This window comes from Schistocerca piceifrons, chromosome 9 (assembly GCF_021461385.2).
Source record: "Schistocerca piceifrons isolate TAMUIC-IGC-003096 chromosome 9, iqSchPice1.1, whole genome shotgun sequence".
Lineage (NCBI taxonomy): Eukaryota > Metazoa > Arthropoda > Insecta > Orthoptera > Acrididae > Schistocerca > Schistocerca piceifrons.
This window is the reverse complement of record NC_060146.1, coordinates 206967394-206981959: the sequence shown is the minus strand read 5'-3', so window position 1 is coordinate 206981959 and position 14566 is coordinate 206967394. Positions and strand designations below refer to the sequence as shown.

Below are 14566 nucleotides of genomic sequence, written 5' to 3'. Positions count from 1 at the left end.
CTTTAAAAAATAAATCTCAAAAGTATTAGGTCAGGTGACAATGGAGGCCACTGGAAAAGAAGCCTTGTCATCTCCCTTCTGGCCACCACAGCATTCTGAAAGGTTACCATTTGACCTTAATTGCTTTGATCAACATTTTCATTTCTCATCCAGTGGATGAATCAGTAGGCATTTAGATCAGTTACAAATAATCAAATAACACTGTCAGTATTTTAAGTGCATTGGCACTTCTTCTGCATTGCCATGTACAGCAGTCAGCTACACTAGCAACCTCTTGAACACCCGCCTTTAGAGTCTGGACATGTCTCCATATGATTACTACATGTTTGGTCCACAGAGGAAGGAATTAGGAGGGGATCATTTCAAAGATGACACTGCAATCAAACAGTAGACACACTATTGGGGCGGCCACCTACTTTCTTCTGTGAAGGAAAATTTTTCTGTCTGATGGAAAAAGGTACTTTTACTATAAGAAACTGTGTAGAAAAGTAAGGCACTCCAGTTGTGTTGATATGTTACAGTATTCCAGTTTATATGTGAATGCCCCTTGTATATGTTTATCCTTTGTAACATGAAAGACTTCTGTTTTGGAAACTTTCAAACAGTGGTGATTGTAAATTACTTTAAAGTGTGCACACAGGTGCATTGAAAAGTTTGTTTTTTCATTCTCATGTTGAATTTTGTTGTGTATCACATCTGTGATACACATTAAACAATTAATATCTTTGTATTCATTTTGAACAATTCAGTATTTCATGCTATGAGCTTGAGATGTCTATCTCATTTTAAGTTTCTTCCTCTGTTTTATTAGTGTTTTGTAATGTACTTTTGCAAGTGTCTGATGAGATTATTGAACATACCAATACCGTTTGTCTGCTATGATCTGTGACATCATCAAAATGGTGGATAGAAACCGCTCATTTAAATCTAGTATGCTTTAAATATATGCCACAAGAAGGTTCATAAGTACACTTGAGTAATCACATTATTGATTCTACCTACTGAGAGCCATACTTCCACATTTGATCCTGATGTAGACCTCAGCCAATGCTACACTTCAGTCTGTCACCAAACAGTGTTCCCAGGCTCTGAGCATTGGAAGATTAGGGGAGGAGTGGGAGCAAGTCATGCTAATTGCATTTTCAATGACGATATAGTTTAGAAATCTCATGACAAGAGCCGCAGGGTATACTATCTACTAGTCAATAAACGCAGCCTTTTAGTAGGTTCACCATGCTACACTGCTCTCTCAAAACATGCAGATGATGCTCTCAGTGGAGAACTTATGACATTACATGAGTCATATTTGATAAATGAGCAGTAATGCACTAGCATTGTAAAAACAGTGAGACATGAAAAGGTTCAGCATGTGGATCATAAAATTCGCTGTGTCATTGGGCTTGATAGTTGGACCTTTTCTTTTTGTAAGATACTGGGTGTCCCTCTCAAAAAAAGGCCCCACAAACTTTTGTTTAAGTTACAGTTAATGAGGCTTTGCATAAAAATCAGGAAATGAAATGAACTTGTAATACTGTTCATGGAGAAATTGAGGTGAATAACACAAGGTGCTGGAAGTGACTGCACTCAACTTGCAAACACAGTTGAACACGATGCTACAGACTTGAATGTTGGGGACCAATGACTGTAGCAGTCTGGTCCCTTCAATCCCACAAACCAACCAACCAACCAACTTGAATGTTGCGGTCAAACCTCTGGTGTCACTGCCTGGATTTCACGTATAATGCATTCTTGTAAATCTTCCAAGTTGTATGGTTTGTTACTGTAGATTTTGCCTTTTATTCCACCCAAGAGGAAAAAGTCAGGTGGTGTTAAATCAGATGACCTTTGGAGCCAGAGTCTTTCCAAAATCACTCTGCTGGGAAAAATGATTCAACCTCAGCCACGGTCACTCGAAATATGTGGCATGTGGCACCTTTCTGTTGGTACCATCCAAGGGTAAGTTCTTAAGTGTCTAACTGGTTCACAAATTACCGAAACATTTAGATGTAAACTGCAGTTGCCACAGTAGACGCAAAAAAAATTGGTCCACAACACTGTGATATTGCACAGAACACACCAATCTTTTGTGAATGCAGGTGTTGTTCGACCCGTGCATGTGCATTTTCATTACACCACGAACATGTATTCTGAGAGTGTACATAACCAGAGAGGTGGAACCATGCCTCATCACTGAACAATGTGTCCTGCAATATTCATGGCCTCTGAGCCACAAATTTCTGAAACCAATGGCAGCTCTGTGACATGTGCTCCACAACATTCCACATTCCTGAGATAAACATCAAACAAATGTGCAGGAAAGACCAATAATCATTGTTCCATGTCAGCCACTTTCTTCCATTAATGGCGGTCACAACCTGCTGTGTAAATTCAAAACACCGTTCCACTGCTCTCCATCTTGCAGCATTTAAATGGTATATGCTGGTTACCAAACCATTCAACAAACATTCACTGACATGTCTTAATGAAACGAGTAATCCAATATTGTTTCACAAGAAATACGCGCTCTATGACAGAATAGCGATACATTATCACTAAACAGTGAATTCTGAACTCCAGCAACAGCGACATGCAGAAACACACTATTGCGTCGAATGATGTTGCAGAGTGCAGTGTTCCCTTGTCAAAAGTCACAAATTACACAGAGCAATTTCAACGGAATTGCTAAATGTTTGTGGGGCCTCTTTTGAGAGGGACACCTTGTATTGTGTAAATGATCTTCCAAGTACCCAAGTTATGAACCAGTCATTATCACATATGTTATTGTACATCTGGTCTTTACTGCAAAAAAAGATCCAGGTAATTTTCATAAGGAAGTTCAAAAGTTGATGGAGAAAACACAAAATCACACTGAAAATGAAAATTTAATGGTTAACCTCTCAAAAACCCAGTGTAATTGTACTTTCAGCATGGTGGATCAAATGAACAGAACATGATGAATAGAGTCTACTGGACAGCAGAAGCCCTGTTGGCAAATCTTTGATGCATATAGAAACCTCAAGTTTATCATATATGTAATCAGGTAACATATAGTCAATATGCTTTATGGGAGTAACCTCATATCTAAATTCAGAAATATTAAGGATCACACGAACACTCTCTTAATCACAGGAGCCATTTACTAAAACTCATCACCCAGTGCGGTTAAAATGTTAGAGGACAAAAAGTTGAAGTGAAAACCAAGAAATGGATTATAGGTAAATGTCCATATGCCCCAGGACTGGGGAAGGGAAAGATTAAAGTATTGTGCTACTAACTGTTTTATGAAGTTTACCTTTGACACTTGAGAATATGCGTATTTTAAATCCACAGTATTTTGCTATTAATTTGAGCATCACAGAGTTGTAAATGCAATGTTACAAGTTAAGCTCCTGCATGTTTTGTCACATGTTATAAACAGATAAATAAATCACATTTGTAACTTTCTTCAGATACTGAACTGATAAGTCTGCCTGTCTGTCAGGACAGGATGTGAGTTTGATTTGCAAAGATTTTTTGTCCTTCAGATTGGGGGGATGTGAGGGAGGGTGAAGCACATGCCCCCATCTTCAGGCCCTTGAAGCACATGCCCCCATCTTCAGGCCCTTGAAGCACATGCCCCCATCTTCAGGCCCTTGAAGCACATGCCCCCATCTTCAGGCCCTTGCTGTGTATGTTGTTGCTTTCACCACAATTTAAATAAATATTGTCATTGTTCCATTCTCTCTCTGTCTGTGTACCTTTGATAGCATTATCATGGATCAAAGCCTACTTCTGGTGTTGCCAGGCTGAACACACCCATCTTTGTCATTATCTTATGAAATTTAAGTATTATCTTTACTGTGTCCACCGTAGAAATTTATATGTTGACTGGTGTTTTTAACGTTTCCAGACATTGCGATGTTCTGATGTACGCTTTGCAATCGTGGAAAGCAGAGAAAGATAAAGACTTCATAAACCAGCGCAAGTATTACGAACTGATGGTGAAGGAGGACTCAGATGCGGCACTTCTGCGTCTCTTCGAATGCTTCTTGGAAGCAGCACCTCAACAGGTTCTACAGGCAACTATTATTCTAACAAGAACAAAAGCAGTTTCAACTTTTACGTGTAAGATTTTATGGAACAGTTGCTTTTTTATATTTTAATCATTATTACTTCGCTGACTTTTTCGTTATACTGACACAAGTTGCAACCCTCTGCCACTAGATGGCTCCTAATTGTAACATGTAACATTGCAATGTGTAACATAACTGTGTCAGTGTATGAGGAATAACATGCTGTAATCAAGTTTCTAACTGCAGAAAATGTGACTCCAATTGAAATCCATAGAAGAAGGAAAGTTCTCTACACTGATGATGATTGTATTGCCATCAGGAATGTGCAATATTGGGTTGTTCATGCTCACAATGGAGGAATTGGTCATGCTAACCTCAGTGTGTGTGTGTGTGTGTGTGGGGGGGGGGGGGGGGGGGCACACCTCAGAGTGGACAACTGTGTTTCCAAAACTTAAAGAACACCTTCAGTGACTTCAGTTTGATAGTGAAGAAGCAAAGCAAGCAGTCCTGAGGTTGCAGTTCAGTCAATAAAGTCAGATGTTCTACAGTGACTCTATCAACAAACTAGTGTCTCATTTGGAGAAATGTGTTTGTCACCAGGGTGACTGTGTTGAGAAATAAATATGTAGACATGAAGAATAAAAATTTAGTGTGTTAACAAAGTTTGTTTTATTTAAAAAGCTTTAAGAGTTTTCATGTAAAAAAAATTTAGAGGCATTAGTCTCCAGCATGCCCTCATATATAGCCTGAGAAGTTCCAAAGCAACCAACAAGAATTACAACCCTCTGCATCCCATAACATAGTGCCCATAACTTTACCGACATACTGCACGCTCTTCACTTTCTTTTGTGATAGAGAATCCAAAAGGTGCCATAATATACTCTGGTGTTTTCACTCGGGTTGGTAATAATGGAAATGGCTTTCATTAAATGTCACAGTACTAGCCAAAAGTAGTCTCCTTCCAAACCGAGCTTCAAATTCTCTCCTATACTGCTTATCTTCTATTAAAAGTTTTGTTGTGATTTCATTGATAGTGACACTTAAGTAATCTCTAAAGGACTATTCAACTCTTTCCTTGTTGTGCACTACGGAGCAGTTTGATGTCAACCACTGTGAGGCTCATTTAGGATGCAACAGTTCCCATCTAGGTGTCTTCTATCACTGCTAACACAAATGTGCAAATATCCATTTGCATACTTAAAGAATTCGAAGGTGGCATTCTGTCATCATGAAATGCCAGTGTCTGCCATTGTGTAAATAAAGCTAATGATAGATAATAGGAATTTTCATCACAGTGTTATATCTGGCTTCCACTGATGTGTGGATCTTTAACACAAATCAGAATTCTAATTAATATAGATAATGTAGTTCACACGTAAAATTCTATATTACTGTATATTTTTTCTTTGTGGTAATTCAGTATTTAAAATGTAACAATACTACGTGTACAATTGGACCTTCCAGTAAACATTAAACATGTCGGCATTCTAAGAGATTTCAAACTCTGCTTTTTTATTCTATTTTAGTTAATCTTGTTTCTTTCAATGACATATCTGACAAAACCTGGGAGCCAGCATAAGCAATTTCTCTGCTCTCACTTGGTGCTAATGCCACAATGATTACATGGTCAATTATTTTTTACTATAGCAAAAGGACTTCTGCGCTTGGATACAATCTGATGTTGCAATGTGTCACCACATAGTGTAAAGTTTGTGTATCTATGCACACAGCTATGTTCCACAAGCCACTGTACAATATTGGTGAGGAGGCTACTTTTAGCAGTTTCCGTGGCTGAAAGAGAGACAATAGTGTAGCATTTATAAATATTTTACTGGGAGCATTATACAACTACTGTTATTTTGCTTTTTTAAAAACACATTGCATTTTACTTTTTAAGTTAAATAATGCACAGTGAAGTTCTGGAAGGTTTAAGAACTTTCCTGTATACCCCCAATGATTTAATCCTTATGCACTAAGTCATGAGAGATGAAAGTATCTGAAATGCATACCATTTTTTCCTGTATGGCTGTAAGATTTTATGTGCAAAATTCTGTTGTCATTGGGAAACTTAATTGAATCTCCCATGTTTGTGAACCTCTTAAACATAAATGTTCCTCGAATGCAGACAATGGTGAACATCATTTAAAACCAGATCAGAACTTTGACAGGTTTGGTAGTACCTCTCCATGCAGCTGCTCCATACTCCTGTAATTTTAATGAATATGTGTGTGTTTTTATTTCAGCATAGCTATTGCAGAAAAGTTATAACAACAATAAACATTTATACATACTGTTCACTACGTAAATTACTACTTTTGTCCCTTCTCTCTTTTTGCCCTTCTCTCTGTGCAAATATATATTGATGAATTGCAGGTGTGGAGGCAGTGAACAGATGAACAGTTCTTTCAGTATCTATGCACACAGCTATGTTCCACAAGCCACTGTACAATATTGGTGAGGAGGCTATTTTTAACAGTGTTATCAAAACACTGATCTATTGAAGCAGCAATAAAAAAAACTGTTCAGTTTCTGTCATTGAATGAATTTGTTCATCAAAGAATGGTTTAAGAAATTAGTAATGCAGGAGTGTTGTACAGACATACCCTCATCTGATTGCCACACAGACTCCCTTATGGAGGATATAGTAATTAACAAGCATCCCTGCCATAGAGGAGCAAATTGAAGAGTGGAAAACAAATAATCACCAGATCCGGATGGAATCTGTCTGACTTTACCGAGAGTACCCTATAGTGTTGCCTCTTCACGTAGTTTATATTTATTCGGAATTACCACCCAGTAGAAAGTCCTGTGACGGGAGAGAAGTGCATGTGACTCCTGTATATGAGAAGGGTAAAATAATGGACCTGAAAAATTAAAATATCAACATCCTTAACATTTGTTTGCTGCAGAATTCTTGATCATATTTTAAGTTCAAATATAAACAATTTCTTTGAGATGGCGTAGCTTCTGTCCACAAATGGATTTAGAAAACAAGTGGAACTTACCTCACCCTTTTCTTACATCATGTCCTGCAAACCACGATTGAAGGGCAACAGGCAAATTCGCTATTGCTACATTTCTAAAAAGCATCTGACATGGTGCCCCACTGCAGACTCTTAATGGAGGTCCGAGTCTATGAACAGTTTCCAGATAGGTGAGTGGTTCAAAGACTTCTTGTAACAGAACCCAACACTTTGTCCTGGACAACAGGTGTTCATCAGAGGCAATTGTGTAGTCAGGAATGCCCCAGTGAAGTCTGGTAGAACTGCTAGTGTTATCTTTATACATGAATGATCTGATGAACAAGGTTGCCACCAACTGTTTGCTGAAAACAGTGTAAGTGTATGGGAAAGTGTCATTGTTGACTGTAGAAGGGTGTAGGATTACTTAGACAGAATTTCTATTTGATGTGATGAATGGCAGTTTGCCCTAAATACAGAAAAATTTAAGTTAAATCAGACAAGTAGGAAAAATGACCGTGTAAATTTCGGAGTATAGTATTAGTGGTGTGCGGATTCACAAAGTCACATTGATGAAATACCTAAATGTAATATTACAGAGTGGTATGAAATGGAAATAGCATATAAGAACAAATATAGGGAAAACATAGCTGATCTATAAAGCAGATGACATACAGAACTCCAGTGCAGTCCATTCTTGAATACTGCTAGAGTGCTTGGGACTCTCACCAGGTTGGATTAGAGGAGGACAATGAAGCAGTTAAGAGGCATATTGCTAAATTTGTTACTGCTACATTCAGTCAACATAAGTGTGTCTCAGAGAGGCTTTGTGTATTCAAATTGGAATCACTGTGGGGAAGATGATCTTTTCACAAAACACTATGGAGAAAATTTTGAGAATTGACATTTTTAGCTGATTGTAGAACAGTTCCACCTATGCCATCATAAATTACACATAAAGATCACAAAGACAAGATTAGAGAAATTGAGGGTCGTACAAAGGCAGTTGTTTTTGTTCACTCTGTTGGTGAGTGGAACAGGAAACGTACTGACTTGTAGTAGTACAGGGTACCCTCTGTCAATGCAGATATGTAAGTAAGTGTAAATGTTGATGTAGATGTACAGGTAAACCTCATTATACAGAATAGGTTATGTTCTGTGGAATTGGCACATATGCCGAATTAGCGAATTACGTAAAATAAGTGATTAGGTTCATGTATATTCACACATTAAGTTTAAAATGGCAGTGTTTCTCAGTATTTTTATGAAAAATAACCGTTACCGTTCTTCCTGAAATTCATTTTAATTTAAGATTTATATGTTTATTAACACTGAAACACACAATAATACTCTGAAACTATTTTAATTAAGCCTACATCCTAAATAGCCTCTGATCATCTACATCAGAAAAATTTGATGATGGTACAGTCCATTCAGTTTCCCGTGATGAATTTCCTCACATGTAGATTCTTTGTAGGTGAAGTGTTCTTCCTAGGTGCTTGTCATTCATTTGAACTGCCACAATGTTTTCCATATAAATGTTTGTGAGCTGTGGAGTCTTCTTTGCCATTTGATTAAGAACTCTTTGTAACATTTAAGAGAATGTTCAACTTCTATCTCTAGTATTGCACTATTTACTCCTTCAGCATCCTGTTCCTCAAAAATCATCATTTCAGTGTTTATCAGTTTGAAAGACTTGGTCATTTTCTTTTTTGTCAACTTTCTAACAGGCTGGAGTTTGTTGACTTCTGTTTCTTCTTTGTTACTATTCTCACTGAAAAGTCTCAAATCTTCATTGCTCTGATCCTCACAGTGACATTGTAGGAGAGCACGCACATTCTTTTTGTTGACATCACTGAATCCAATATATCATGCCACGTATGCACTTTATCTCGTTGCAATGGTGATATCAGTAATTGCTTCATCTTGTAGCACTGATGCAACTTCGGGGCACTGTGTCCTCCATACACCACTCGTACATTTTGGAGTGATGTCAGTCCACACATCTATAACAACATTAGTCATCACCCTTAATATTAAACTATCGCCAGAAAATCTTGATGGTAAGAATGTCATCCAAATCACATATTCTATGGGATTGAATAAAATTTTATGCAGATAGTGTGCCTTGAATGTAGAAATAACTCCCTGGTCCATGGGTTGCAGGATTGATGTCTTTGGTAGTGGAAACAGATCTTCAGTATTTTTATTTGGATCAACCCCCACCCCCCATAGTAGGCTTTCAGTTTTCTATTTAGTTAGTTAGTCACTTAAAAAATAGTCACTGAAAATAGCAGAAGTCATCCAACCTTTTTTTATTCATTCTCCATTGAATTCCCAGATTGCTCCTGTGACAACCCTTCAGTGCCTAGGATTTTGAGAGTAGTAGATCATAAAGTGTTTAATTTGCAGTCCCCTGCAACATTTCCTCCGAAGAGAAGGATGCATCGGTCCTCGAAACTTTAAATTGTGTGCTGCTTTTTCTTCAACAGAAGTGGAATACACAGTTAGGCACTCATTTCGAAAATGAGCCTGTGTCGTAGTATAGTCTTTTTTTGCCACAACTTCTTTAAACATTTTTTTAATTCTTCAGCTCCAACATAATCTGCTACAGCTGCCTCTCCTGTCATTTTAATGTTGTGAAATCCAAAACCGATGTTTGGAGTGGTCAAAACAATTTGGACTAGCCCGTGGAAGGTGCTGGAACAGTCTCTTCTTTTAGATAAATCTGCATACGTCTTGTCTTTAGCCTGAATAGCTGCTCCAGAGAGAGGCATGTTGCTGTTTGTTATGCTGCTCAATTCCCAGTGGCTTAGCATTTCCTCCAAGCTGAACATTTACATCACATCCATCTTTTGTACAGCAGTCCGAAACTTCTATCCTTGTTTCTAATGAATACGACCTTCATACACACTTCTTTTCCTCGGCAGTCACACTTTCTTTCCTTTTTCCCCTACGGAACCCGTCAAGTGCAACTTCACAACTCTACTGACCTGAACCGATGATTCTCATCTCGACAAACGTGACAGAAGACGCCTGTTGAGATGCGTAACACATTACTTCTTCCAGGTAGTGTTAACAAATAGCAGTGATGGAGGTAAAAATAAAATTGCGCGTATGTGAAAACACGGATAATGAATCTGCATATAACAGGACCTACTGTAGGTGTTCGTGTTCCAAATGCTTGTTTCACTCACAAGGCATGTTTTCACAACAGAGTAACTTCTTGTACTAATGTGAAATACAGAATGGGGAAAGAAAGGGAAGGGATGGATGGGAATTTGTGACTTCCAGTCACGCAGGGGCATTATGATAATGCAATTGTGAAAATTGCAAATTTCTGCCAGACCAGGACTCGAATCTGGATTTACCGCTTCTCACGAGTAGTTGCCTTAACCACTTCGGCCATCCAGACACGGGCCCTGACTGATCCAAATTTCCAATTTACTGCATGCTGCAGTGCAGCATCCCTTGTTTATTAACTCTCTATTTGCAAGTTGTTGATTACTGTAGGAGTTTGGATGATATTAGTGGATCCACACTGAGGCAAAATGCCAAGGAGCCGTCACTCTCGTACAGAAATGTATATGTTTTGTTTGTTGTCTGTTCTGTTGGATATGACTTCTGTTTTGTTGGATACGACTGATAGAAAAGGCACCACATACGTATGTAAATTTCGCTACTAAAGGAAAAGTTCAGTAATATAATATTATCTGTATGAAATCTGTTGTGTGTCGAATAAATTAATTCGGGCGGGCAAAAGCTGAATATTCCGTTTATTACTGCATGTTCTCAAGCTGCCACAATTGTCATCCCACCTTCAACTATGGGCAAGTTTACTGTCCCAGTTTTCATTTGCATGTTGAAGGAGGGGAAAAAATGACTGTATACGTGCTATCCCTCTTATCTTATCCTCACTGCTTTTATGTGAGATGTGTGATGAAGGTAGAATAATTGCTGTACAGCCAGCATCAAATGTCAGTTCTCTAAATTTGTCAGTGTTCGGTCAGAACAATATCACCTTTCCTCCATTTTATATTCCCTGACAGTACGTGCTACATTTTCATGTGGTCTAGACAGCATAAATTCCAACAGTCAACAAAACATCACAGACCAATGCTTTAGAGTAACTGTAGAATTTTCCATGATATTCAGAACATTTTACTATACTTCCAGAGCATACCTAGCATTACTGTCATTCCTGTTGAACATTCATTGTCAAGAATAACATACTTGGTTCTACCAGAAAAATTTCTGTGAGTCAATATCACATTTGTGGAGATACTCCACTGTGCGTAGAGAATTGCTAATAAAGTAATGGTGTCACTGGAGAATGTCTTTGCTCAAAGAAAAGTTTTATTTCTTTTTCTCCTTGGAAGTTACCTGGAGGGAAATAATAGATCATGTTAGTAGGGGAAGTAAGGTGCCATTTCAAGAATGCTTAGAGAGAACCTGATAGATTACTTTAAAAGAGGTATTTCCATTATGAAGCTCATACAAAGCTCCTGCAACTATAATTGTAGTGCTTTGGAATGTAAAGAGTTGGGATTACACCTAGGATGTGCCAAAACTTGGCATCATTTTTGATGTGGGTTTTCATTTCTGTGGATTTGTCGTAGTGGTTTATATATTCATTGTAGTTCAGTACTGTCAAACACACTTTTCATCACTGTTCACATTAACACCTGGTGTTTAGAGGTTCAAGCCTCTAATTGTTATATTGTCATTATTAAAATCATCTCACATTGCTGTATTTTGTGAACATAGGTGTAAGGTGGCCTGAATGCTATTAAGCTATAATACCTGGTGCCAATCTTTTCCTCCCCACTACCATGCTCCAAAATTTGTTTCCTAGCAGTGAAGCTGTGTGGTTCTTGCAGTGAGCACCACTTCACGCCGTAGCCGGATACAAGAATTAAGGCAGTCTGAGCAGCAGCAGCTCCATGTCTGGCTGCATCAGCCATTGAGATTAATAACTACTACTACCACCACTACTACTACTATTACTACTACTACTACATGCCAGGAAGACTCGCTGGCAGGCCAGAGAGACCAACTTTGATATGTCCGAGAGGGGGGGGGGGGGGGGGGGCGAACCATTGCACCCGGGAAGTTTCTGTGCACACATTTTCTCTCTGTCACTCATACATAGTGACCACTGGTGCTTCAGTTTGTTGCTGCTGGGTATCTGCGACTTTTTTTTTAACTGCCAGACTTAACAAAAGTAAATTTTCCATGTTACTAACATTTTCTCTGTATTTGATTATTGTGTAAGCTATGTGGGTGCTATGCTGCACAACTGGAGAAAGCCCCACCTCAGAAAAGAAAAAGATTTATATATTCCTTGTGCACATACTTCTCAAGTTCATGCACATTCCTTTTGAGAAATGATTAATGTCTGTTTCTTCTCTTACTACACCATTTTCTGTCAGTCTGCTTACATGTACATCATCATACTTGTGCTAATTTTGGTTCACTATGTATCTTTACAATCATGAAGAAACAGTAGTATGTTTCTGTGAATCAAACATGCACTTTATTTATTTATTTCATTGTGAGATATCTGCTCAGTAACATTGAATGCACGTTTCTCTTTCTAGATTACAGTCAGTTAGCATCTTTTGGAAGTTCAATATTAAGCATGGGCTGGTCTATGGCCTCCTATCAAAGAGTAATACGGTTTGCACAACAAGATAAACAGAACATAACGTGGAAAGGAACAGTAATGCAGTTCCTCTGGCACTTTATGGTTACAGGTAAGGTTTGTTTTCTTTATTAATTGTTATTAACCATGTAAGAAAAGGTAGACTGCGCGTTACTGTAAAGGTAACACTCCAAGTTGCAAACAGACACAATTAAGACACTTACACACAATCTTTTGGCCTCATCCTTCATCAGAAAGAGAGAAACACACTTCATTTATCCAAGCAAGCACAACTCACACACAAATCACTGCCAACTCTGGCAGTATTATTATTATTATTATTATAGTCAATAGGATTAATTAAAAATTGTTAACAATGTGAAACTACTCGGTAATACAAATAAATGAGCATATTTTGAAATCTTCGTTGTAGCCATCTTCAGGTAATACAGTTCAATTTGCTTTCTGTAAATAACGGATTAGTGTGGAATATAATTTACTCTTTGGGAGGCCTAAAAATAAATTATGGACTTAAAAGTATACAACGTACAGTAATATAGCTGTAATAGTCATCCTCAACAGGCATAAATGTTGTGGTATACTTGGTGCTAACACTAAATATGACAGCAAATTTTAACTATAGAGCATCAGTGTGACCTTGTAGTAAAAGGAAGGAGGCAGATAATGTGGAGACAAGCATAAGATACTCTGAAAGTTAGTTGGGACTGAACACACAGTGTTTACAAGTCGTGTCTTCATTTGAGACTGCTCTTCACTGAATTTTAGAAATTTAAATGCTTAGACTTGTCCATCTGCTTTACATATATACATACATTATCAATGGGAACAAAATGAAAGCTATGCCCAGAGGATGACTACAATGAGTCATAATCCTAGCGAACAATGGATGATGTGTTTATTCCCCCCCCCCCCCCCCCCCCCCTCCACTCCACCGCCCTACATCCTGGCTCCACCCAAATTGGTCTTCTGACTGGTTTTATCCAGCCCACCATGATGTCCTCTTCCCATTTGCTCTCTACAGGGTGTTGCAAAAAGGTAAGGCCAAACTTTCAGGAAACATTCCTTACACACAAATAAAGAAAAGATGTTATGTGGACATGTGTCTGGAAACGCTTAATTTCCATGTTAGAGCTCATTTTAGTTTCGTCAGTATGTACTGTACTTCCTAGATTCACTGCCATGAGTTCATACGGGATACTCTACCTGTGCTGCTAGAACATGTGCCTTTACAAGTACGACACAACATGTGGTTCATGCACGATGGAGCTCCTGCACATTTCAGTCGAAGTGTTCGTACGCTTCTCAACAACAGATTCGGTGACCAATGGATTGGTAGAGGCAGACCAATTCCATGGCCTCCATGCTCTCCTGACCTCAACCCTCTTGACTTTCATTTATGGGGGCATTTGAAAGCTCTTGTCTACGCAACCCCGGTACCAAATGTAGAGACTCTTCATGCTCATATTGTGGACGGCTGTGATACAATACGCCATTCTCCAGGGCTGCATCAGCGCATCAGGGATTCCATGCGACGGAGGGTGGATGCATGTATCCTCCCCGGAGGACATTTTTACATTTCCTGTAACAAAGTGTTTGAAGTCACACTGGTACGTTCTTTTGCTGTGTTTTTCCATTCCATGATTAATGTGATTTGAAGAGAAGTAATAAAATGAGCTCTAACATGGAAAGTAAGCGTTTCCGGACACATGTCCACATAACATATTTTCTTTCTTTGTGTGTGAGGAATGTTTCCTGAAAGTTTGGCTGTACCTTTTTGTAACACCCTGTATAATTTCCTCTAGTACCACATAAGTTACTATCAACTGATGTCTTAACACATGTCCTGTTGTCCTCACTACATCTGCAAAAGATCTCCACGTCTTTATATG

General features: G+C 38.5%; 1 protein-coding gene across 5 annotated transcripts in view; it reads left to right on the top strand.

Moving 5' to 3' along the window:
* Positions 1 to 14566, top strand: part of LOC124717046 (XK-related protein 7-like) — a 39543-nt gene that overhangs the window by 20171 nt on the left and 4806 nt on the right. For all 5 annotated transcript variants that reach the window (XM_047243713.1, XM_047243716.1, XM_047243714.1 and 2 more), the window contains 2 exons: positions 3890 to 4104; positions 12613 to 12768. In XM_047243713.1, coding sequence (XP_047099669.1) covers positions 3890 to 4104; positions 12613 to 12768 — 371 coding nt within the window. The remainder of the gene's footprint in view (positions 1 to 3889; positions 4105 to 12612; positions 12769 to 14566) is intronic.